The following is a 27392-nucleotide window of genomic DNA, read 5'->3' on the forward strand; positions in this document are numbered from 1 at the left end:
TAAGGCTTTTCAGAACATTTCAGGCAACAGATTGGAAACATTTTTATTCATTTGTCAGTTGGTGCATGCACCAACAATGGAGCTGAGGTCATGCAACCACATAAAATATATATTTAATACAGGATTTTATAGGAGGCAAAATGAATATAGTTGTCCATAGCATGCAAGCATTTGGTTGGTTGTTTTTTTTTTTTTTTTTTGCTTTAGGTTTAGCAGCCTTGGTAGTTGGTTAATGCTTCCTTTTGTGATGGTGTTTAGTTTTTATTCATGTGGAGACTGTGCTTGAACCACAGTCAGCTCTGATCATTGTATTTTTAATGAACCAAACTAAAGACATGGCCCTTTTATTACTTCCAGCTTCTTGGAACATATGCCTACATGAAAATGAGAACTGAGAAAAATGAAAAACTAATTCTGTAGCCCTCATAAGGACAGATCAAAATATGAAACCTGAAAACCAAGATGCTGGGAGACCACTGAAATAACTTTCTTTAAAAAAAAGGTTTCTGTCCATAGATCATCATTTAGAGATGTGAGTCTAGAAATTTTCTGTGTTAATTTAATAGAATTTAAATTATTTCTGAGTCAGTAATAGTGATTTTTTAATGCAAGTGAAGTGGAATAAAGTGGCCAATTTTTTATTTTTTGCACAGACATTGCCTTCTAGTTGTCTTCTCTTTAGTAGCTCTAGCTCCATGCATTAAATGTCATTTTAAAGTAAATTAATTTTGTAACATAAAGCTATAGGCAATGGATTTTGCTACATAGCATAAATTCAGAATCTTGAGTATGTAAAATAACTTTATATTATTATCAAAACACTACCATTGATCTAAATCAGTATGATATCAGAATTAAATATTAGTGTTTAGACAGCTAGGATGGAATACTGTATCTTGCTTTATTAAGCATATATTGCCCAGAGCTGATTGAGTTATTATCGTGGCCAGAATAACAGCCTCATTTGTCTTGCCTTTTAAAATTCTGCAAGTGAGAAAGTCTCTTCTGATCTGATTGTAGGCCCAGAACAGAGCTGGAGGGGGACTTTTTGCAAGGTCTTGGGGTGATAGAATAAGGGAAATGCCTTAAAAATGGAATAAATGTTTAGATCAGAAATTAGGACTAAATTCTTTGCTCAGAAGTTGGTGAAACAGATTGCCCAGAGAAGCTGTGGGTGCCCCATACCTGGCAATGTTCAAAGCTTTGAGCATTGGTCTAGTGCCACGTGTCACTGCCTATGACAGGGGGTTGGAATGAGATGGTCCTTAAGGTCCTTCCCAGCCCAAATCACTCTGTGATTTTAGTAATTCTTCTTTTGTTACTGAGCTAACAGCCTTTAAGGCTTTCTAGCCCTTCCTTGTAGCTTGTTTCTTCTGTAATAGAAACCAAGACTACATGAGAGAGAGGAATAATTCCAAGATCTAGTCAGTTTTACTGATCAGTTTAGCCTCCTAAGATAAAGGGTAGAAGCTACCGAGTGAAGGGAGAAATGATCAGAAAGAGACCATTAACTTATAATGGCTGGGGTGGCACATTACATATTGTTGTATTTTCTGACAAAGCCATCTTTGCCATAAAATGTGCATTGTTTTAGGCATCTAAGGATGAAAATATTGTATTTATTTTCTTAAGGATTACAGTGTTCCTTGTGTGCAAGTATGGATATTCTGAACATTAAATAACTGCACTTCTGATGAAGTCTGACTTGCCAATAGCTGTCTGTTTTCTTAATAGTATCAGTCAATCCTTGTTTAGTTGCCTGTAGCAAATGAATGAAATAGTTTTTCAATTTAAGTTAGTTTAAGAATCAAGGGTATTTTCACATTAATCCTATGCGTCTTGAAAACAGGTTTTAAAACGACTGTAACATATATTGAATTTCATTTCAACAATATCTTGTAGCACTTGGATCAAAAATACTAATTTGGCTTTAAACTTTTTGTGTGCACTGTTCTTTCTAATTAAGTTACTGGTGCTGGGAGTAGCAGGCTTTCTGTATCTCATAAACTTCCAGAATGCTTCATAAAAAAAAAAAGAGAACATGCCTGTGTTAAGTCTGCACTTCCTAGCTTGTAGTTGCTAAGTATAAATCTTCAGTTGTTAATAATTTTGGATTTGTGATTTTAAAGATAATTATACAATACTTTTCGTGAGTGCATGAAGCTGTTTAGAGGAAGGAAAATAGAAGTTCATATACTGCAAACTGAAATTTCCAGACCACCTCTATATTCTGTAGTCTCTCTCCCCTATCCTTTTTCCTCCACTTTGAAAGACTGTAGAACCTAATCACTTGATCAATTGGTAGATGTAAAGCTATTCTGTATCTGTGTATAGAGAATCTTGATATCTCCAACTTAGTAATAAGATATATTTATTTACACAGTAATTTTAGCTAGGCAAAATAGTAATAGGGAAAAAAACACTTAGAGTATTTATGCTTCTGTCAAATATTTTTCAAATATTTTTGCATGTTACTATGCAACTCCAGTTCTTTGTTTTGTAGATGTTGCAATTGAAAAGTAGGCTTTAAATTGTGATTCATGTCAAATTTTCAAAGTATAGCCACTAGTTCTGAATGTCTCAGATTTTCAATATTCGGCATATACGTATATAATGCCCAAATGGAATGCTAGTTAATAATACATAAGTATCTTGACAAAATTTAGATTGCAAGTCAATGGCAAAACAAGTTGAGATTTCAAAACTTAAAGCAAAGATAGAATTAAATTAAATAATAGAATTGGACTAGAATTTAGAGATCAGGGCAACTGACAAACAACTTAGTAAAACATCACCTACAAGTATAATTCTGTGGTTCTATATTGTATACCTAGTGCCCTCCAGGACCAACAGGACCATTTTAGAATTATCTTCACACCATCCATCCATCCATGTAATTTGAAGTATGTGCTAGTGCCAGGTGTGGATCTGTCCCAGGGGCTGGAGCTAGGCTTGGCAATAATCCTGGATGAATTTCCTGATGTTCCTTCTGATAACTCTCCATAAATACATACTTATACATATATTTTCCTTTTTTTGGTGACACTAAAATGAGGTTACAAGAGTTATTGGTATCTCCATGAGACCCACATTTCTGTCATTCTATGGCTTTAATGAAGATACTGGGATTCTTGCTGGCTTTTGCTGCTGTCTGTGCTTTTACCTGGCTCATAGATGACATTCTTTGGTCACACCTGTTCAAGCCCAGAAGTTTTAAACCTTTTAATTTTAAAAGGAGATTACTATTATATATCATGTATGTGGATATCATGCATAACAGTATTGTCTTCCTGTGAGACTTTGTGATGAAGTTATTTGCAGCTAGATGCACTTGTTTTGGTTGCTGTCTGTTTTTTTTTACAAAAATAGGCCATACAACAGAAATGGTACATTTAGCTTTAGGAGCTTGTGTTTCGTATTTCTTACTTTTCTGTTTTAAGTGTTTGCAAATAGAACTTAGAACTGCCTTGTGGAAGTAGTTTTCAATGAAGTGTCATCAAAGATACTTCAGTTACCTCAAACTGGAAATGATTAGTCTTGTATCTAAGGAGAGAAAAAACAGCACACTCAAATACAGTTTATGGGACACTCTTTGTAGAGTAGTAATTTTTTATAAGGTTTCTATAGTTGTTCTGAAACAAGTCATCGTTAAGAACTCTAGGGTTTCACTCAGCATTAGTGTCTATTAATCTTAATTTAGTTTTGTGAAAATTGAGTTATGGTGCCTTAGTGATTCTGAAAATTTTTATGTATGCTTAAACTATTCTGTGCCTTCTCCTTGCAAGATTCTAAAGGGTTTGAGATGAATTCTGTGTTTTAAAATAGTGAGGCCATTCCAGTGTTTTTACACAATGAATTTGACTGAAACAAACTACAGCTAAACTACACTTCAGGATAACTGCTGCCAAAATAATAGTGTACAGTGGAGTTAATTTACAATGTGCTATTGAAGCAATAAATCTGTGAAAACAGCAACATATGTTTAGTTTCAGTAAACTTCTTAAAATTTATCCTTCTTTTTCTGTTAAGGAAAACCTGTGAAAGTGTACATGATGTTGTAATGAACTTGTGGGCACGTTACTTAGATGAAACAATTTTCACAATCATATCATGTTACTCGCCTTATGCCTTAGGAAATTAAGTATCTCCAAAGACTAATAGATACAACTTGGTAGAGCTAGAAAATTGAGATGCAAAAAGGTATTTTTACAAAAACTGAATGTCAGGTATAACCATAATCATAAATAATAAATTGGAAATAGGAAAGTATAGGAATTGTGTTACCTGTAGCCATCCTATTATATTTTTGTCTGTTGTTCTGTGCTTTCCCACTTAAAGACTTCATTATTCATGTGGAGCTGTCTGGTTTTCAGTGGAAGATGTATCTTTAGTGTAACTTCCTATGATTGCTCTGAAGTCTAACTCTCAAAAAGTTAACTGGCAGTGTGAGAGAAAGAGTTCCAGTAAATTTTGCTGGGTTTTCAGTGTGACTATTGTTCATATTAATCTGGAGAGAAGGTGCTGTTTTAGATGGTGAAGTATTTTCAAAGAAAATAAACCCCTCTCTGGCTGTAAGGGTGGGTCCCTTTGGGATGTAGTAATGAAAAATCTAGTTTAGATGCTTTATATGAGCCAGAGGTAAGGGCAGTAAGAATCCCTGGGGCCTTGACTCTCCTTTAGTGGCACATTCAGAGCTGGGAGGCACAGAAGAATTAAACAGACCAAAGGCTGTAGCCAAACCAAAGTTAAGTTGCTTCTATTTGTGACTTACTAGTTTTATACATTTATAGATTTACTTTGTAGCCTAGTGAATTAGCTGACAGCAACAGGAGGAAAAAAAAAAGTTTGTATTTGCTGATTACAGGATTGTTATGAGCCATCAAGCGTATGAAATTGGCGGAGGATGTTAAGTGAAGATATAGAAACTTTATTCTCATTTCACAAATTTGCTGTGAAATGATAGTTGAAGTGTGGTTGCAGTTGAGTTGCCGTTCTGTTTGCTAATGTTCAGAGAGAGGAATTAATTTGTGGTTACAAGGTTAATTACATAATCAGATTATTCCAAGTTGGAAAGGACCCACAAGGAAGTGGGTCCAGCTCTTAAGTGAGTGGCCCATACAGTGGTTAAACTCACAAACCTCGATGCTATTAGCACCTGGCTCTAACCAGCTGAGCTAATCTCAGAGTTATAGTAAGCCTCTTTCATCAAGCAACAGTCAAAGGCTGGTGTATTTGTCATCACACCATAGAAACTGCAGGTCACTATGATTACCTTTTACAAAAGCTTTGGCGTGAGTATCAAGGGACCTTGGAAAGCCAGCCCAGAGAGGTGGCCCAGAAGGAAAGCAAGGTAGACACTGGATCAGATGGATCTAAAATAACAGCCATGAATCAACAAAGTTGTAATACTGGAAAGATTTCCAAATGTTAAAAGATAAAAATATGAAACATTTCAAATAAATATAGTGAAATAATAGAGCAGCAGTTCTGTTGAAACTATTTTATTTAACAGTAGCAACAAGGAAATATGATAAGAAGTGTAGTCTAACAAAGGATCTGTGTTATAAGAATAAGTGTAAGAAAATCTCAATTTTACAAAGTCTCAAATGCATACAAGACTGGACTTTATGCATGGATCTAAGACATTAAAATACAGAAGTAATTTGCATTGTGTCTTATCCATTATTTTTCCAATACTACAGGACCTAAGTAGTAGCAAGTAAAGTTGTATAATGAAAATAATGAAAAAAATCATGATGCATATGACAAAAAAAGATAATTTGGTTTGACTTAGTGTGCTGAGTTTAGCTGAGTTTGTTTCAATAGTCAAGTGAAATCTATAGGGAAAGCTACAACTCATGAATGATGTATAAATATATTTTAATATATTTGATTTTCTGGCTAGAATAAGAAGATTAAATGGCTGTTTATGACTTTGAGGGAAAACTGAAATTCCATTATGCTAGGTAAGTTGCTAGAGGAATCAGCCAATTTTTCTCTGAGCTGGTGCTTCCCTCAAGACAGTGTCCTTTATTCTGAATACTGTGCATGGGCTGTGTTAATACTGGGTGCCACAATCAGTACTGAGAACTCCAGATGACTGGTAGCAAGTGATCTTTTCTTCTGGGTTTTTATTCTTTTCGTAGAATGTACAGTCTTTCAGTCTTTTCATGTGTTGGGGTGTGCCTTCCTTCGTCACAGGTATTTCTTAAGTTCAGGTGTTTTTGATCTTTTAAGCCACAGATTAGTCAACCAGAAAAGGGGGCAAGATCTTCCTGGGCAAGGGAAGAGAAAAGGGGATGGAACACATAATTTCAGCATTTTACGATTGGTTTGCTGATTCTGCTAAATTCTTCTGATGGTCAAAAGGGAAGTATGCAGTAGTTTAGACAGCACTGACATTTCTGAAAATAGTGGTACAAGCTGAAACAGGGAACTTCGTGACAGTGTAAGTTCCAGGACTTTACATTCTCCAGGAAGCTGGGAGTTGCAACAAGAAGAACAGAGAGAAGCTGGCATGTAGAAGTGGTGGTCACTTGAACCTGATGGCCAGATTGCTCATTGCACAGACAGCTCTGGCACTTGGAGGGACTCCTGTCTGGTTCATGAGTTTCACTGCTGATAGCAGTGACCCAAATACCTGACTTTAAAACATCACCATGAATTTAGGAAACATATTAGTGCTTTTACTTAAAAAAATTAGAGCATTTAGAATTGATGATTTTTACGTATTTTGTTTGCAGTTACATTTTGTGTGTATCATAAAATCAGTTAAGCTGGAAAAGACTTTTGAGATCATTAAGTCCCAGCCTATGGCTTAGTGCTGTGAATACCTTTTTAATTGTGAGTAGCACAGTGAGTGCTGCAGAGTAACAACATAAATATTTTCCTGCATCTTTGTGCAACATCAGGTTGTTTTGTAAAAAGTAGCCATTGTCTTAAATATGAGATCAGCATCCTATAGAGAATAATTTTCTTAAGAATTCAGAGCAGTATGTATCTTAAACATGCATACTGAGTATGGAGGATTTGGAAGGATTTAAAAGCCATGCAAAAATTGTTTCCACAATTAATTAAAAAAGATCCCAGAAAGGATTGGATTGATCATTATGTCAGCAGCTGAAAGCCAGTCAACAGTGATAATACTGACTCTTCCTCTATGATGTCTCCATGCAGCACTGTGGAGTGAGCAGACAGGTAGAGAAAACCCCCAGGAAAAGGGCAGTGTACATGAAGTGCATGGCTGTGAAACACAGTTAATTGAAGACAGAAGTTGCAGGCACTTAATGTTTCTTCAGCCTTCAGCAATGAAGGTTCTTATAGATGGAAAGTGGTAGTGCACTTGAATAACAACAGCTTTTACAGAGTTCTTACACTGTTGTTTACGCAGTTTGAAAAGTTATGTGAGCTTGCTTTATTATTTGCATTAGTAAGAGCTGGAGACTTTTTGTTGTATTTCAGCTCAGGTCAGGTTCTCATAGCATTGTTAGAATCAAGACACTAAATCAAATCTGAATTTTTAAAATAATGGAGAAAAACCTTCAGAGGGGGTTACTGATATACAAATAAAAGATTTTGCCTGTTTACTCAGAAATTAATGCTCAATTTTGGAACATTTGACAAATAGCACAAAACCTATTACCAGATGGTGTTTCAGAACAAGTAAATATTGAATTTGTAAAGATGATTTGGTTTTTGCATGGTACAGTGAAGAGAACCTTTCATTTTTATATTGCAAATGTGAGATTAATGTTTCGGTGCTGATGGATGCAACATGTGTACTAAGTAACATATACATTTTCTGCATCTTATAGGAATGCATTTTTCCCATTGATACTTGCCTTGGGCAGTATATTTGGAACAGGCAGAAGTAGAGTCTTGTACAGCCTGTCCTTGCTTGCTGTGTGCATTTGCTTCACAAGACAGTGGAAATTTGGCTGCAGAAGGGAGAAACTATAACCTGCTGACCACACCTGGTGTTACCTGACCTGTGCCACTCAGGGGGCTGGGGAAAGGTGTTGTTTTCATTTGTCTTGGTTTCCCTCTATCCAAATTTGGCAAAAAGTTAATTTTCTGCAAGTAAAGTTTTATTTGCCCATCAGCTGAAGTTTGCCCTATAATTAAGGTCTCTCTTTACTTCATAAATAAATAAAATACATAAATAAAGAGCAAATACTGAGTTCGTCAATAGTTATGAAATTTAAGGATTTTTTTTTTTGCCAAATGAGATTGGGCTGGGCTTGAAATCTACTGAGATATGTGTGCTACATTTAAGTGCTTTCTTTTGTTTGTTTGTTTTATTTGTTTGTTTTTTCTATAAGAAACTTGATAAAGTGGGGGAAAGAATGGTGTGCTGTCTTATCTGTACATGAGATGTCCAGCATCCTGATAGACTTTTCAATTGCAGCTGTGAGCAGTAGTATTTTTTCACATGAAATTGGTGGAGATATGTCAGTCATAACTCCCAGTTCTATCCCAGATGGATATTAGGGTTTTGCTTTTCCGTCTTTTTAATCTTTGTTTTGCTGTGCATTTTCATAACATGAAAGCTTTGCCATTTGAACTGTCTAAAGGCTGCAATTGGCCCTGGAATTCAATATCTGAACATGTGTTGAAACTGAAATGCTTTAATGCATGCTTTGACTTCTCTGCTTTCTGTGTTTTCTTCATTAAAAGATATTCTTAACTCCATTTGTAATGATTGTAAAAATATAAGAGCATGGTTCATAAAGCTACAGTTTCACCTACCACTTTCTACCTTGAAATGATCCAAAAGTTGGAGAAATATATTGTGGTGTTTTTTTTTTTTTTTTTTTTTTTTTTTTCCCAAAAGCTGTCAGAATGGTATTGAAGATTATTTGGTTATCCAGATTTGTCTGAGAATTACCAATTTGCATATCTATAACTTTACATCACTGTTCAGTTTTTTAACTTCTGACTCAGGAAACAGACACTAAATTTTGGATTTCTCTGCCAATGAATTAAACTTCAGTTTCTGCACGGAGCTGGAAGAAAAAACAAAAATGTTGATCCTACCATAACTTCTCAGAATGTTTAATGAATGGTGTCAATATGAAGAGCATCACCTTAAAGCCCTGGTTTCATTGTGCAACAAAGAGAATGGAGATGGAAGAAATATGACAAATGTTCTATGTTTAACTCTATTAGGATGGACTAAGGCCTTGCTTTTTGTGGGTGAACAGGGGATACTTGCAGCACCACTAATGGGCTGCTATTCCTGTTCTATATTCAGTTTATCAACATCTTTCATACACTAAATAATTCTTTAAAAACAGTCAAATAATCTATGTATGAGTGAAATTCAGCATTAGACATAAAAATCAAATGAAAAGTAATTTATGCATTTTACTAGTATTTGAGAACTATGCTTTTAAATTAATTCACTTCAGATAACTTGAAGTTTATATAAGACAAGTTACTTGTTATGTAAAAGTATCACTTTTAAAGATACACTTTTCAGGAAGTGTTATCTTGCAGATGTACAGAAACTATTTAGCAATATGTAACTGGCTAATCTTCTAGTATGTGACATTTAAAGCTCCTGCTGAACTGAACCTAAAAAGTAAGTGAAAAAAGGTAAAGGAATAATCAAATCCCCAGATACATTTGTGTTTGTGTGCAATGTTAGTGATGACCTTTTGACATCTGTTCAGCATTCCTTAGTTATTGTAACTGACTGAAAAAATAAATGTGTGTATTCACATTTATTTAATGTGATTGTGCAGAAAGATCGTTGGACTTTTTCTTTTTGAGGTGTTCTGTTTCAGTGAAATTGTGTTTTGTGCCACTGAAAAATTTTGATTTTGTTTTCTTCCTTGGGTCAGAATGTCTTTGGGTGGCTCATTCATCTGTCAGACAGGATATCCAATGTGATAATGACACCTACATGATTCCAGGAGAAACAAAATTATTTTCTATTTCTCTCTATTATATGCTACATAAAAATATACAGAAGAGCTCTCTGCTTCTCTTAGCCAGATATATCACATTGTTTTGTTTCTGTAGCAAAACAGGAGAATACATTTTTTAAGTTTAAAGAATGAGGAAATTAACTGTCAGTCTTGCTGATGTGGGGGGAGAAACCCCACAAACCTTGTTGTCTCCAGCTTTACTCTTGGTAGGAACTTATGTGTATTGGCAGCTTAACAATTTGATCTGAGTTTTATTTGTGTGGTATTTATATAAGTATGTTTTATAGTATTTTTTTTAGCTCTGGCTATTCCCTTGTAATATTAGATGTGCATCTGGTGTGTTAACTTTTCATGTGTGTTTGTGTGTATAAATATTTTGGGACAGGGGAAGAGTTAACCAACTAAATGGCTGTATTTAAATATTTTTCTGGTGTAACTGCTGGAAACCAAGGAGGTATTTCTGCCATTTAAGAATAGTTTTGGGTTCTTTTAATTTGAAAAAGAGTAAAAAGTGTGCCACAATATTTCTTTCCATCCTCACATTTGTTCAGGATGTATTCATATGCCTTACATTGCTCCTGATATTTCATTAAATATAATTATCTAAAAATGTAACAATAATAAATAATAAAACCAGCCTATAGACTTTTCTGTACATACTGTACACATATAAATGACCTCCTGGGTCTCCCAGAGTAAACTTTTAACATTCCGTATCTTTTACTGTGCATATGCTACTGGCATGTAGCCACCCACCCACCCAGATTTAGCTGAAATGAATGAAATTTATTCTAGTTTATGTAAGTAGAAAACTTGTAAAATACAAAGGTACTCACTTTGCTCACAAGGTTACTAAAACAAAGTTTTTCCTTAGATGGAGTGTTGTGGGGCTTTTTTCTCCTGCAGGACTGTGCACAACTTAATAAACTCTTACTTTATATGTTCCTTTTGTTTGCCTTTGCAGATGGGGTTTATACAGATTAATGAGGACTTCATATTTATTGAGCCACTCAATCGCACTTTGGCTGTGACAGGACATGCACACAGGGTGTACAGACGAAAAAGGTCCGTAGAGGAGAAAATGTCTGAAAAGCCACCTTCTCAGAACCAGTATTGTGGTGTTGTTACAGGTAATACAATAATAACAATGAGAAGTTGTAATGTAGCAGATATGTTTGTAGGAAAAGTAGATGGTAGTTGCAGCAGAACCTTGAGAGAAGCATAACTGATTATTCTTGTAGCAGTACTCTGCAGTGGACTCTGAGGTGTCATGCCAAGGCCAGTCTCACTTGCTGGGAGAGGGAATTGTCCATTAGGAATAGACTCTGCTTCTTAATGTGCATTTGTATTTGAAAGTAGAAATCTTTAGGGCATTTTTTAATTTCAGCTTCATAACTAAAATCTATTCCTTTCTAGTCATCAGAGCTGCTTAATCACTCACCATGTTCAATGCTTGTACAATTTTCTGTTTTCTGTTCTTCTTCCATGAATGACATTTAGATGGGTATGAAACAATCCTAATGCATCTTCCTCCCTGGCAGGTAGAACAAGTTGTTGAAGTAGAAGGTTTTCAAAAGAAGTTTGGCACACAGTGATGACTCCATAGTTTTAGGGGAAAAATGGCTTTTGTGAAAGATAGCATTTTGTTTTTTCTGCTTCATCATCAGCTATCATTCTTCAAAGGATGGAGGACATCTAAGTCCTCTGACCTCAGCATTAGCTGAGGGTGTTTCCAATGTTGTTGTGAGAAATTATTTTTCTGCCAGAAAATAAACCAGAATGAGTGCAAATTTTAGGCTTATTTTTCATTTGTTAGTGAAATCCTGGCAAAATGCAAAGAAAATGGCAGAAGTGCTCTGAAATGAGGCTGGATTATATGACATTTGGGATGAGGCAGAAGGAACTAAGTTATTTCAAGTAGGTAGGAAAGATAAAGGAAGGATGCAGCTGCAGTTGTCTGGTGCCTGAGGGTCTGCAGAGAGAAGATGAAGCCAGACATTCCTTAGAGGTATGCAGTTGTAACTTGTGTTCAAGGAAATTTCAATTTTCATAAGGAAAATAAAATCTTACCCCTGGAACAGGTTGCCTAGATAGGCTGTCAAGTCTACATCCTCAGGTATTTATAAAACATGTCTAGAAATGGCTCTAAGACAGCTGATCATACTCTGACACTTGGCCTGACTTGAGCAGGAGGTTGGACTAGCTGCTCTCTGGAGATCATTTTCAGCCTAAGCTTTTCCATGGCTGTCTGATCCTTCCTGAACATTTATACTGCTCTGTCCACTGTATATAGTTACAGAATAAATGTGACAGGTTTTGTGGTGGGTTTTTTTTTTTCCATTTTGGAAGTATATTTTTTATAGTTAGGCATCTCCATCCAGAGTTTGAAATCAAAGATAAATTAGCAAAGCAAGGTTCTTTTTTGCAGTGGGATGAAATAAATGACATGTAACTTCCTCCAGTTGGCTCTATATTAGTATTCTAGGCTATGTGTTACATTGACACTGCTTATTTGAAAGTTAAACTTTCTGTATTATCACAAGTTTTTCACATTAAGTAAAGCTGTTTATTCCTCCCTATTAGAGAAAAGTGAGTTAGAGTATGCATGCCTACATGTATATGGGAATGAGAAAAAAACCCAAAAAGTATGCATGGTGTATGCACTGCAAAAAGGGGGCAGGAATATCTGACAAAGTAACAAACTGTGATGGCTATGAAAATGCATAAAGATGCAAACTTGACCATAAGGACATGATTCTTCTGTGATGTTCATTATCAAATATCCTTTCACTTTCTCTTATGCTCTAAAAAGGATTATTCTTTTGTAATAATCTTACACTCCAAACTCTGATTTTTATAAATAATCTGTCAACAAAGAATCAAATATCTACTTGAAGGAAGTTTTATTATATCTACAATGAGGTTTAAAATTTCAAAATAGTGCAAGCTGTGCATAACTCAGTAGCATCTTCTGACACAATGTTATTGCCAGGGAGTATAAGTAGCTGCACTTTCTGACCAATGCTGTTGTTTGAGCAAGATCAGTCCCTCACTTCACTGCTGCAAGTTATTTTACTAAGAGTGACTGCAGTAACTTATTTACTTAAAAGCTCTATCTGTGCTGAGAGAAATTTGTTGGTGTTACATGAATTTAGTTAATATCACCAAATTACTTATGCTACTGACACATGCTACTCACACGTTTGCCCACATGGTACAGCCTTAAAGGTGAATAAAAGCATAAAAAATAATCCTTTACATAAGTATTTCAGAATTCTAAGTAAAATAATAGCTAAGTAGATAAATTAAACAAAAAGACGAGGATGTGGAGCTCTGCGATAGTCTCAGCTGCCTTTATGGTAGAGGTGTAACTTTGTGACATAGAGCTGCTACAACCTTGGTAAGACAGCAATTTCTCAGCCATATGGTCCTGTCTTAGAACCATATCTCTTGCTTCTACAGTGCTTGTGTGTCAGGATAGGAACAGGTATTTCTGTTGCTGGTTTTGATCCAAATTGATCTCAAAGGCTGGCTACCTATCAAGCAAATGTGTACTGCCAGTGATGAATTGTAATTATCACAAGGAATGAATGTCTGTGCTGGAGGTGTTGAAGGATCACTATTGGGAATTATAGCATTTCATGGGTAACTAGCAGAGGCAATCAAAGAAGGTATTGTTTTTTGTCCATTACCATTGAGGGCTGGACTGAAAGCTGCTATGCAGCCAAACTTGTTTGGAGAGAACAAAGAACTTGTTTTTGTGAATGGGGTGGTTTTCTTATTAATTAGACAAGGGAGAGAATCATACTGACAGAAGCAGTTGCTTTCTTGATTGTTGACAGTGTGCACATATATCCTTTCGTTGAAAGTTTGTATGATTTATTTACCTATGTGAACCAATTTCACATACACAGACCTTACGCTCCATGCCTTTCTTTAGCATATGGCCTATGAAACCTTTAAAAGTAATCAGTACAGAACTGTGCTACAGAAAAGATGTGATAGAAGCAGTTGTAATTAGAGCAAAGGGCCATGTTGGGAAGCAAAGTTTTTTTCTTCTACCTGCTTTGAAGCACTTGTTCTAAACTGAAGTTGTTTGTACAGTAAACTTGAACTCATGGTGAAGCTTGGGAAAAAAGAAATCTCTTACCTAGGATATGGTAAAAGTGAATTTTGAATCCCTTCTGAATTTGTGAGATTGGAAGACTCTTACTTCTTAGTTCTGGCAATATAAGAATACACTGTCCTGAGATACCAGTGTGCTTTTCCTCTTAGAATGATTGAATATTGCAGGAAAAGCCTGCTAAGTTTCACTGAATCAAAAGCAGAAGTCTTACTTTATGGCATGTAGACTACACAGTCAGCTGGGAGAGCTGTGTTGATTCCTGCTCTACAGCCTGTTTATATGTGATAAAATATGCAATAAAATGTGCAAACAATCTTGGTCATGGATCTATGAGATTGTATAACATGGAGTGTGGTGCTACTTGAGATATTAATTTCTATTCCTTGGGTCTGAAAAAAGTTGTCATTCTGTAGGAAAGTATTTAAATCCCCATTCAAATTATAGTGGAGGCATAACTCATGGCTTCTTAAGCTCCTGAATATTCCCTGTGTAGGCAGAATACTGCAATTTCCGTATGACTAGGTTACCCCCAGGGAAGTGATGGTGATTCCTCTGTAGCCTGGGCTGCATGTGCACATACTAAGGAAGTGATTTTGTAGTAGCTTGCTCTAAATTTTTTTAGGGTGGGGTTATTTTTTTTTTTTTTTTGCTTTGTTAACATTTCTTCTTGTTTTCTCTTAATTGCCTATTTTATGTCAAATTTATTTGCTGCAGTATTTTAGCCTTCTTACTGAAGTAATGCAGTATTCCTAGCTTTCCTTTCAGTCAACTGAGTTTAAGTAGTATATGGATATGGAATCTTCTTATTCTACATAGCTGCACAAACAGAAGTCTTATTGCACAGAACTCTCCTGTAGAATTTATTTTTTATTTTGGCAATGTAATTAAAATTTTAAGATGAATTTATGCATCTTTAATCTGTCTTTTATCTTGTTAGTCCATGAATTATTGAGGTAGCTGGGTTCTTTGCAGCAGTTATCTCTTACATGCTTTGCCTTCAGTAATGACCAGGCCTTTGTAATTTTTACCGATTTATGAATATGTAAAGAAACAGGAATTTTTGCCTACAACTTGTTTAGCTTGTAATCTGAAAGCAGTTGTGGCAGTTACTTGAATGCCATTAGTACCAAACTTACTAATTCCATTTATTTAAAGTTCTTGGGAAAGAGCTACAATTTTCAGATAAATGAGATCTCGTGATGGGGATTTCTGCCAGCAATTTGGAAAAGGTTGGCTGGCCAAGAACAAATTGTCCATTGGTTTATTAATGGGAGAGATATCTAAGGCAGACAAATGATGGGCAGACAGCTTGTCTAGAGAGCTGTGTAGTCTTCTCATTCACTACAATCCCAAAAGACAGAGGTTTCAACAGTTTATGTGACTACAGTGTTCTTAGTGTTTAGCACAATGATGTATTTCATTGTGGACTGTCAGTTCTGAATAGAAATACACTACTAGCTATAACTTTTAGAGGGAAGTGTTAAGAGAATTCTCTGTACATGCTAAGATTAAATTTAAATTTTCAATTACTAACTGCTGTCTTTTATAAATAAATGAACAGTGAATAAACTGTTGCTGGAAACTGCACTGTGCCTAGGAGGAAGGCAAAAGACAAAATAGTCATAAAATATATTTTCTAACCCACATGAGTTAACTTTTTAAATTTAGACCTATAGCTTAGCCTTGCAGCATTATATGTTTCTATGTTAAGCCATAGTTGTATAGCTTATAGGAGGTTTGTTTTTTTTTTTTTTTGGCACAAATACTAACACTGAGGCTTCATTAGAAATTATTCTCAAAAGAGTGATGAAAAAACACATAATATTTTATAAACTTGGCTGTAGATCCACAGTTAGCAAACATGAGTAAGGGTAGCGTGTAGCAGAAGTTATAAGGTTAAGCAAGTGTCTGAAGGATCAAAATAACAGACTTTAATTTTAGATAACCTGAATTTGTAAGCTGTTTCTACATCTAGATCAGCAAACACCAAACATTTATTTCTGAAGAATACATACTTATTTCTTTTAGTAAATGTGTAAGTAAGTCTTACACTGCCACCAATTGTAGAGCACATTCTCAGATGCAGTGGGATGGACTAAAAAAATCAAATGTATAATCTTTTATGAATGATTCAGAAAAGGATAGAAAACTATTTAAAGTGTGAATAATTTATACATGTTTCATTGAAAAATGTGCATCTACATTATATTTACATAAAATCCATATTACATGTATATATAAATCACAGACTGCTTTTCCACTGTCATTTTATATTTTAAATTTAATTTGAAAGCTAATTGACTTTGTGAGTTCATATTTAGCACTGTCCTGAAGAGTAACTTATTTTTTTGAGAGTGGTCATGTACTATAAAATACACTGAAGGAACTTTCCTATTAGAGATGAGATTGGTTGAATTGCAAAACATTGTGTCAAAATTTTTGAATATTTGATTGTTTCCAGAACATAATTGTCATCTCAAACAACAATTTTTTCATCACAGAGAGCCTGATATTCCATTGTGGATGCTGGAAGAAACTTCACTTGGTTTCAATGAGCTCAGTCCCAGAAGTTTTTCATCCTCTCAGGAGGATCTAATAAAATTTGGCTATTAAAACAAGGAATTTAATTTTTAATTTTGTTTTAAATTAGATTATTTAAAATGGCATTGCTAACTGTTGTATGTTAATCTGACCAGCTTCTGGCTTGAACTTCTGTGTAATTAGGTGGGAGGGTTTGATATGTATCATAGTAGTAAGGGGGATTTTGTTGGGTTTTTGGAGGGGAAACTGAAAATTAACGCCATTAATAACCTCAACCTTACAATGAACATAACATGTTTTCAATTTGTAGCTTTGTGTGGATTTGGAAGCCTGTTTCCAGGGTTTGGTTTTGTTACTTTTCTTCAGCTGCTCACAGTGACTGGAGCACATATTTTGAAGTCATGTCAGTAAAACTCACTTCCTAATTTTTAACAAACAGATGTCACTCTGTGTCATTCATCTGAAATATTATTTCCTCTTTGCAAATCATGGAATTTTTGTGTATATTTTACCAAATACATGATTTTGTGGCAACTCTGTATTTGTTGTCTTGTATGCTAAGATATCAAGACATCAAGATATTTTCTCAGTGATTTATGAAGATGGACAGATAAAAACTATGCAATGTTAGTGAGATTGTTTTTCCTTCAGACCCAACACGGGTTGAGTTTTCTTCCACAAACTAAAGCAAGAGACACATATTCTTTTTATAAATATTTTAGTTGAAAGGATGCAAATAATCTTTCTGACTTTCTTTGAAAATATGGATGAAATTTCTCTTTTCTTGGTATAAGCTAATATTTATACATAGTAGAGACTTCAGTATGAGCCTTAGCATTGGCAGTAGCAAATAAGCATAACATATTAAAGTCCATAGTTATTAGTTTTGACATAATTAGAGTTATAAAATAACCCAGGGTAACAAATCCTGAAAAGCGCTGCAGGGGTAGTTTGAAGGATGAGTTTCTCAACCACTGTTTTGGTTTGCAGATAAAAGAAAATCCAAGACTCAAAAAGTGTCTGAAAGTGGAAGAGGAAAGCGATACTCTTACAAGCTGCCTCAGGAGTACAACATCGAAACTGTTGTGGTGGCAGATCCAGCTATGGTTTCCTATCATGGAACAGATGCTGCCAGAAGATTTATTCTAACCATCTTAAACATGGTGGGAAATTTAAAACTAATTTTGATGTTTTGCCAACAACACACTGCAGGCTGATTTCATTGCTCCCTCTAAAGATTCTGATTGAGCACCTGTGTGGCACAGTCAAAACAGGACCATCAGCAGGCTACAAAGACTTAGTACATATGTTTTGCAGCAGAAAACCATAGTGCTGCAGGCTTGTCTGTACTGTCTGTACCTCGGGGATGCCTGGAAGTAAGAGAAGAAGATGACTTTTTAGTTAGAACCCACGCTGTTGTTGGAAAAGTTGGGATATTGCATAGTTTCTGGTGACCTGACATGACATTGTTATGGGAAAGCATTTTGTGGTCAGTGGTGGTGGAAGAAAAGAAAGAATAATGAATTTGGGCAATTACATTCCCTTCCACTTCTATCTGGATACTCATTTGGTGCATAAAGCAGTGAAAAGTAGCATCTGTAATATACAAGAAAAGATTGTTCTAAAGAAGTAGCATAAGCTGAAAAATTAATATAAGCTTTGACCATTCTGACCGATAGGAAGAATTTGAGAGTTAGATGTTGGCTCAGACCACTTGGTCCAAGATCATGGATTTCAATGAATAGAAATTTTCATGTGGACAGTATTAAATGTGTGTGTAAATATTTGGCAAAAAAGGCTACAGTTTATAAAGTGATTGTGGCCATTGAGAGGGAAAGGTCTTTTTTTATGTTCCCAGAATGAATATTGCCTCTGTTGTCTCTTCAGAAGACCAACACAGTACGTTTTCTTAATGTTCTATTCAGATTACATAAAAGCAGTCACAGTAGAATATGAGAGTTTTTGAGGTTCTATGGGGTTCTGTTATTTTTAGTGTATGTGCAATACAAATTCATATTCTTATTTATTGCTTTTTTTTCTCTCTCTAGGTTTTTAATCTTTTCCAACACAAGAGTCTAGGATTACAAGTAAATCTTCGGGTGACTAAACTTGTCCTTCTTCATGAGACTCCAGTAGGTATTTATGACATTTGTCTTAGCCTGTAGAGGATAATGCTACTTAGCTTGTTGCTTCAAAAGCTTTCAACATTTATGAACTTTAATAACTAAAAAATTTCCTTGGTTAGCTTTTGTATATTATGTAGTAATTTCCAATGAATATTCCCAATGAAGATAAATCTCCTCCTAATTTATGTTCTGCATGTATTAAGACTTTTCTGTGCTTGCAATTAAAAGTCAATCAAAGTTTCCATGTGGAAATCAGGTAGATCTTAGCAAAATCTTCTTCTGCTCTGCTTTTTGTGCATTCATGTATCTCAATACAAAAATAATCTTTAAATCCATTGCATTTTAGAATGGGGACTGATGTTCTTTGTTGTCTAATCCCTAGACAAACAAAAGCTGATATAGCACTTAGTTCATAAGGAAGTAGGATTCCCTTACCAATTGTTCTAATCTAAATTTTCCAATGAGTAGGTAATTTATTTCTCCATTTCCTCTCATCAGTTGGAGTAATCTCGTTTCATGTTCACATTCTGAATCTTAGTATCATTATACTTTTCCTCACCATGGATAATGAGAAATCAGGAAATAAATAAGATTAGAGTGTGGATGAACTCTAGTACACATGTACACACATACATGTACACTCTCAATGCACTGCTTAATTTGTATCTTTAACATGTAAGGAAGGTGGTCTTGGCATCTGAAGTTTGAGTTGTTTTGCCATAGACATATTATGCCATAAAAAGCAGAATATTTTTGCTAGCTCAGTCAAAAAAGGTTCCAAATTCTATGTATAGAATCCTATTTTTAATAACATGTATTGTTTATCATTTCCAGGCAGATATGTATATTGGACATCATGGTGAAAAAATGCTGGAAAGCTTTTGTAAATGGCAGCATGAAGAATTTGGCAAGAAGAATGATATACATTTAGAAATGTCGACAAGCTGGGGAGAGGACATGACTTCAGTTGATGCAGCCATACTGATAACAAGGTAAAGTAGTGAAAGATGAGAATTAAAAAATAGGCAGAAGGCCAGTGTGAACATAGATCAAGTCGATGGCTAACATAAGTAAGAATTTAATTTGCAGTGAGGAAGGGAACATTTTGAGACACCTGGATCTCCAAGGTGGTGGTAAAGTGTTGGTAAAGGTGGTGCAAAAAGCAGTATTTCCCAGATGGTAAGTATTTGAAGTGATGAACAGGTTACTCTTTTGTTTATTTTTTGGCTATATAGCTAACGTCTTACCTGTATAGCAAAGATTGGAATCCTTCATCCATGTGCCTTCACTTAAAAGAGGCAGCACCTCAGACCTGTAGATACTTTCAGTCAAAACACAAAAGCATATTTAAACCATTCAGAGGTAGACCAGCATTAGGCACATTACTGACTTATGTTTCTCTCTTAACTGACCTAGAACTCGTATGATTCACTTTGTGCTGAAGGAACATCATGTACACCTTCAGTATGTGTCCTGCAGCCACAAGGGTATGATTCCAGATCTGCAGTTCCTTGTAGCTCTTAAGTGTCAGGCAATTCACACATTGAGAAGGAAACAGGCCTCCAGTTCACCTCTTTCCTTCCAAGCAGTTACTGTCGTGGTTTTGTCTGTAAGTGGTGCACAGGGGGGATGCTTGTTGGTGTTCGGTCCAGATCCAGAATGATGACTCAACCAGCCTAGGGTTGGACTTAGTGACATTTTTGAGGTGGAGCTTGGACTGGATAACCTTCAGAACTCCCTTTCAAAGAAAATTCCTATGATAGGCTGTAGCAGAATACCACTGTGCAGTCCCATGCTGGTCAGTGATATGGTATTCTACAACCATGTGTAATATTTACACCTACATGCAGTCTTTTGCTGTTTATTCAGAGCATTCTTACTGGGAACCTATATAAAATAAAAATAATGCATTCTTCTTGAAATTAGTTTCATTCTGATTACTCCAATATCTATGGCGTATTCAATCTTTGAAGCAGAAAAGCGCTTCCCTAAATTTTCCTGCTTTGGAGAGCCAGTTACTTACAGAAAGCAGGAAATTTAGAAGTCCAAGCTGTCAGTGGTGAGAGCTTTGTTGCTACTTTTTCTGTTCAATCCGTTTTATTTTCTGAGAAAAACCCACACTTCTTACTCTGTGTCATCCTCTTCTATTTGATGGATTTATGGATTGTTGGGGCTTTGAGGGGGCAGATTATTCTTTGTTACACATTTATACATGAGCTAAGCTGTAGTTCTTCTCACAAGCTACTTTCAAGTCTGGTGGAAGACACAAGAAATAATGTTCTCTTCAGCAACTTTTTATGAGCTCATCAGGAAACATGCTTGGAGTGATACACTAAAAGTAAATTTTGTAGATTAAGACCCCAAATGGATTTTAATAGTAGTGAGTGCATTGTGGGGCTGGGGCAGAGTTGGGGAGGAAGGTCTGGAAAGAAAGAAGGGGGAAGAAAAGAAGCAAGCAGTAAGAAATAGTAAACTTGGGCCAAGGCATAAAGGATGCCTGAGTGCCATATATGGCATTTGGTTAATCAGGATGGCTAAAGGGGAATGGACTTCCTCACATCCAGATGTTCCTTGTGACTGTTCAAGGGTAATGAGCAACAGCATTGTGCTTGTTTGCTAGAAATCTTTAAGTCTCTTATTTCTAGAAACATTGGCCTCTCTTATTTGAGGCAGCTGAGGCAGCCAGCAGTATCTGCAATAGCAGCAGCAGTTAGAGCAAGTATCAAATGCTTCAAGCCTGTATGGGCTAAGAGAGTGAACACAGGGCTGCATTCTTTAGCTTATAAGGTGCATCTCATGAGTAGTAAGATGCTATAAAATAAATAAAGTGTGTGACACCTTTTTCCTGTTATTGTTTCATCTTCAGCTTAATGAACCTTTATTGGAAGAGGCAGAGGCATTCTGAACTGATGCAAGTGAGGCATTAATTAAGTAGACAAGAGTCAGTGGTCTGGAAATGTCTTCAACTGTCAGCGCTTTTGGCCACACAGCTTTTTTGATTTAATGAAGCATTTTGGAAGTGTTAGTGGATGAAAAGTTGACCATGAGCTAGTAGTGTACCCTTGTGGTTGGGAGGACCAATGGGATCCTGGTGTGCATTGGGAAGAAAGTGGCCATCAGGTTGAGGAAGGTGATCCTGCCCACACTTTGCCCACATCTGTGGTATTGTGTTCAGATCTGGGCTCCTCAGTATAAGAAAGAAAAGGAGATACTGCAGAGGGTCCAGCAGAGGCTACAGAGATGATTTGTTATCTGGAGCATCTCTCTTGTGAGGAGACACTGCAGGAGCTGGGCCTCTTTAGTCCAGAGAAGACTTAGAGGGCATCTCATTAGTGAATATAAATATCTCAAAGGCTCGTGCCAGAGGATGGTTCCAGACTCTTTTCAGTGGTGCCCAGTGACAGGACAAGGAGCAATGGCTATAACCAGGACACAGGAAATTCCACTTCAACATGAGGAATAACTTCTTTACATTGAGATTTTCAGATCACTGGAACAAGCTGCCCAGGGAGGTTATGGAGTCTCTCTCTCTCTCTCTCTGGAGACATTTACACCCCACTGGGACATTTTCCTGTGTCACCTGCTCCAGTTGACCCTGCCTTGACAGGAGGATTGGACTGGATGATCTCCAGGAAGTCCCTTCCAACCCTAACAATTCTGGGATTCCATGATTCTAATGGTAAAAAAGCTTTGCAAGGGTCTGACCATATGTTAAGATGTTTTTCTGATTTGTAATAATGATATTCTGATTTTATAAAATCATAGAATTGTTTGGGCTGGAACAGACCTTAAAGATCAGCTGGTTCCAAACCTCCTACCACATGGGCAGGGATATTTTATATTAGAACAGATTGGTCAAACCTCCATCTAACCTGGCCTTTAGAATTTCCAGGAATGGGGCATTCACAGCTTCTCTGGGTAACATGGGCCAATGTCTCACACCTTTACAGTAAGGCATTTCTTCCCTATATCTAATATAAAACTTGCCAATTTCAGTTTAATGCTATTCCCTTTTGTCCTGTCACTACATGCCCCTGTAAAAAGTTCCTCTCCAGTCTTCCTGTAGGTCTGCCTTAGGTGTTGGAATGTTGTAAAAAGAGTTCCCCTCTTCTCCAGGCTGATCAACCCAAACTCTCCTAGCTTGTCTTCATAAGAGCCCTCTGATGGTTTTCGTGCTTCTCGTCTGGTCTAGCTCCAGGCTTGTCTACAATTTTTTACCTGTCAATTTAAATACAATTTCTTTGATTAAGTCTGTAATTAATTTTAAGGAATTTGAAGTAGAGAGAAGGGAAGTGATTGGTTAGATGTCAGATAGTAGGTTATAGCTGGAGCCAGAAATTAAAGATCTGTTCTTCTGATATTTTTATTTTTCAGTGGTATTATTCTCTAGACTGTACTACCTCCCACCTGAGAGCTGCTTTATTGGTAATAAATCATACCAGAGCAATTTTCTGACTGGGAATGTTTGCAATCCAGGCTACCTCTACACATCATCAGATTTATAGTATAGCTAACACCCTGTGTGGCTCTACACATGTGTTTTCTTAATTCAGAGTCTCATTCTGTTTTGCAAGCATGGAACAAGTCCTTTGTCACAACTTCCATTTGGACAGCAGGTATGCTTATTGAGAGAAATGATTTTGTTTATACAGATGAACATCATCTCTTGGTGTTTTTTGAGTAAATGTGAAAAGTTTTGGGTATCCAACACATTCTGTGGCAGCCCTCCTAAAAGTTGCCTCATTTCCTCTTTTGTCTCACATGATAATAGAACAGCAAGAATTCTTTGGAAAAGCTTTCACATGCCAGTTTTGTGTAGTAAACAAAAAAGTTAGAAATTAAGTATTGAGTGTTCTGCAGAGCTAATTTTAATGCCTAAATACGAAGAATGTAATGTGTATGTTATAGAGATTGGCATTCAGCAGCCAAAGGGCCATCATTGCCTTTTCAGGAAAAAGGTACTTTTTCAAAACTTATTTTTGCGTTTGTTCTGTAAGGAGGAAAGTAAAACCAACTTCTCCCCACAGCTTTCTCTGCTGCCCAGCCAGACTGTAATGATGCATATCTGCTACCAATTCATTTCAATTTACTTTGGCCCTATTTCATTATGTCAGTTTTTGTTTAGTTTCCCTTTAAATTGGCTTATTTTGATGAAATTATATCCTGTTTAAAATATGGTGCTATGAAGTAGAAGAAAGGCAGAAAGAATTTGTAATCTGTTTAGAAAAGATTACTAGGGAAGTTGGATATATGTGATAATTAAGGTAAAAAATGTTGTAAGGACTGTCTTGATAAAACTACCTGTTTTATCAGGTAAGTTTTACTCTATTCTCAGTTATAAATTAGCACAGTTACTTTGTAGACTGGCCGTATCAGGACTTTTCTCTGGAAAAAATGCAGCATGTTGCATCAACATCCTCCTTGCCTTTTAAGTTACAGGGTCTGAAAGTGCAGAGACAAGCCCTGATTTTGGTGGCCCCTGAGATGACATTACCTGTTCTTATCTGCACAGGTTGCTTGACCTGAAAAAGGTAACTGAAAATAAGGCAGGAAAAGGCCTGTGGAATTCCCAGTTGTTCTGTGATGGTGCTAAAGTTCTTATATAACCTCTGTTATAAATTGGGTAATGAAAGCTTTGAAGTGTATAAATGTGTGATTACAAGAATGAGGCAGAATTTACCTTCACCCAAAAATTATGCATTTTGCTGCTTTTCTAGTACATTGGTCAATCCATTGTGTCACAGTGGTTTGTAGAAAAAGTGTGAGAAGAGTAATACAGAAAAAGACCAAGTTCTTTATTCTCCTTCTCAGAACTGATATTTTCACGTGTGCTTATGACAGAAGGTTATGAATCTCCTAATATTCATCAGGTAGTGATATTCCATATTGATAGTGTGCATCAGCCATTTATTCCTACTGATCTTCAGTATCTGAGATCTCCTTGCCCTGGGTGACACATAATTGAAACAGTGCTGTTAGGCACTTTCACTGTAAGAAAGTGCTTTGTTCTATAAAACTACCTAATGCCATAAACAGCACTTAGATTTCATAAATATTGTTTAACTTCCAATAGTTTTAACCATCCAGAACTCTCCCCTTGGACAAGATTTTTTTAAAGTGCTGCTATTACCTTCCAGTGAACAGAAGAAATACAGTTATTTTTGTGATTTTTATTTTGGATTTTTATTACCTTTCTGAACCAAAAATAAATCCTCAAGAAAGTGAGGGGATGAAGAATGTGAAAGATCCCTGCATGAATGAAACTGATATTACAAGTCATCTCAAAAGCCTGGAGTGCTTGGCAGGCAAAATTGCTGAAACGCATTAAGATGGAGATTGGGTATTAAGTTGCTACTGCTGGTCTTAAATTTCTAGTGAATTCCAGGTTTGGAAAAGTGAATTCTTGCAAATGCACAGTGAGAGATGAAATTATTCTTAATTTTGTCTTCATCACTGTAACTTCAATATTGCCAACTCTCTTGATCATTTTATAGTCAATTTATCAACTCTCTTGATAATTTGGTTTATTTGACACTACCAGCAGGCATCAAGGAAGTACATGAGACTCTCACATGGCCTTTCTGCTTATTATTTAGTAATAGGATTGCAGATGCAGAAGAAAGCAGGGAAACCTGGAAAGAGCATATTTAAACAAAAAGTTTTGTCCTTTTTTTTTTTTTAAACCAGAATCTCCTGTAAAATTTAAGTCCTGTATTTTTACCTTGTGTATTTAAAAAAATCCCACTAATTTTAAGCCATTGTATGCTCTTTTAGTTTTTTCATTTTTTAGATATTTGAGTCTTTGAAGTGATGACACTTGTAAAAGTGGGTATGGGAAAAATTTACATGAATTTACCTTTTGTGTGAGCTTACTCTTTCAAATTCTAATAATTAGGCTACATATGTTCCATTCACCTGTTCTATAGGCATGGACTTAAATTGAATTTAAAATCTCTGAGTATCTAATACTAGACCCAAACATAAAATTTAGACAGTTATTTTTACATTTTGGTTTTCTGTTGGTTAAGACAGGTCGGCAAGTCTTAGACAAAAATTTGGAAGAAAGGAAGATTAACTGTTTGGCAGTTGATTATTGGCAGAGTTATTTACTTTCTGAATGGACAGTGGGACTTACTTCTAATTTTTCTTAATTCAGCTTTCAACCATACCATTTTTATACCTTTTGTTGCTGTTGGAAATTTCCTCCCTATGGAATCTGTTGGAAAACTCCTCCCTATGAAAATACTGGTAGACTGTGCTCAAGTCACAACTCTTTGTCTCAAAGTAATTTACGGAGGTAAATTACTATGTAATTGTTCTCTCACTTTTTTCCAGACCTTTTCCACTTCGCAATTTATTTTTTTTCAAGCATAAACACCAGAACTGGCCACTCTATTGCATGAACAGAGGTAGTGATGTAATTTTGATATTTTCCTGTATCTTTATCCAAGGATGCTGTTCCTTTCTACTGCCTATATCTAAATACTCATTTTTTGTTGTTGTTTCATCTGATCAAGTTGGGAGGCCACTTTTGGCTACACTAGAAGAAAATTTACTGAAATTAATTATCTTTAAAATTTGATCTATCTTCATTCCTATTTGTATCTATCAGAATTAATTTAATTTCTGAACTTTACCAGGAATGCTTTTGTATTTTCTTCTGCATTGTTGTTTAATGCTAATGACAAGTCTAGGTTCTGTTAGACTCCACTCAAAAGCATCTTCCTAACTGCTCTATATCTGTTTCAATATGTTAATGATACACACAATTTGGCCATTAGTTTACTTATCATTCTTCCAAACTGTTGTTTTTCAGGCTGACTGAAATCTGAGCTTTATAAGGACTATTTATATCATCCTTTTAAGTCTCAATTCAGCTTTACAAAGCCTAAGTGATGTGTGAACCATTTGAAATAATTAAATATATTATTTCCTGTTTTTCCTAAAATACACAGACCAGTATATACTGGTGTCTTTGAGATTTACCCTCAAAATAATACATAGTTTCTGAAATACCATTTACACTAGTACCATTTTCCATTTATTTAAATTCACAAATAAATAGTAAAAAGTGTTTTTTTTCTTGTGCTTCATTAACACCAACATAATTTTAAATTTAATTATTGTAATTAAAAGTGCATTTACTAATTAGTTCATGTGTGATTGGTTTATATGTGAGAGTTATTTCAGAATGTCCTGTTACATGAAGAAACAAGAACATCTTCAATGTTGTAGTTAGCCACTTTGCACAATGCAAGTGAAGGCATTTGCAATTTTATGATAATGTCACTTGCCACAAGTACCATTAATTGGAACTATTCCTTATAAAAATCTTATGATTTGATGAAACTTTCTACTTGAGCAGTAAGCCTTAAAAATATTCTAAGCCTTGGAATCAATAACAGCAGAAGTTAGACTGCAGTTTCAAGCAGTCTAACTTCTGCTGTTATTCAAGCTACCTACATGTTTCAAAATTGAAATCATTAGAGAAATTGGAGCAGAGTGAAACCAGAATGAAGATCTGGTCAACTGCTTCCTGTCCTTTTTCTTCTTTTCTCCAATCTAGCATATGGAAAGAAATTATACACCAGCCTGAGTAAAAAAATAGATCTTTTGAATATTTTGACTTGACAAAAACAAGTATTATATTTATCTAAAATGATAAAT

The 27392-nt window shown here is 35.7% G+C and overlaps 1 protein-coding gene across 1 annotated transcript in view; it reads left to right on the top strand.

Annotated features, from left to right (window-relative positions):
* The window catches only part of ADAMTS19 (ADAM metallopeptidase with thrombospondin type 1 motif 19), a 126302-nt gene that overhangs the window by 13545 nt on the left and 85365 nt on the right, over positions 1-27392 (top strand). The window contains exons 3-6 of the mRNA XM_031507285.2: positions 10897-11062; positions 17590-17762; positions 18648-18731; positions 19560-19717. Of these exons, the coding sequence (XP_031363145.2) occupies positions 10897-11062; positions 17590-17762; positions 18648-18731; positions 19560-19717 (581 nt within the window). The remainder of the gene's footprint in view (positions 1-10896; positions 11063-17589; positions 17763-18647; positions 18732-19559; positions 19718-27392) is intronic.

The sequence above is a fragment of the Lonchura striata genome, chromosome Z (genome assembly GCF_046129695.1).
Source record: "Lonchura striata isolate bLonStr1 chromosome Z, bLonStr1.mat, whole genome shotgun sequence".
NCBI lineage: Eukaryota > Metazoa > Chordata > Aves > Passeriformes > Estrildidae > Lonchura > Lonchura striata.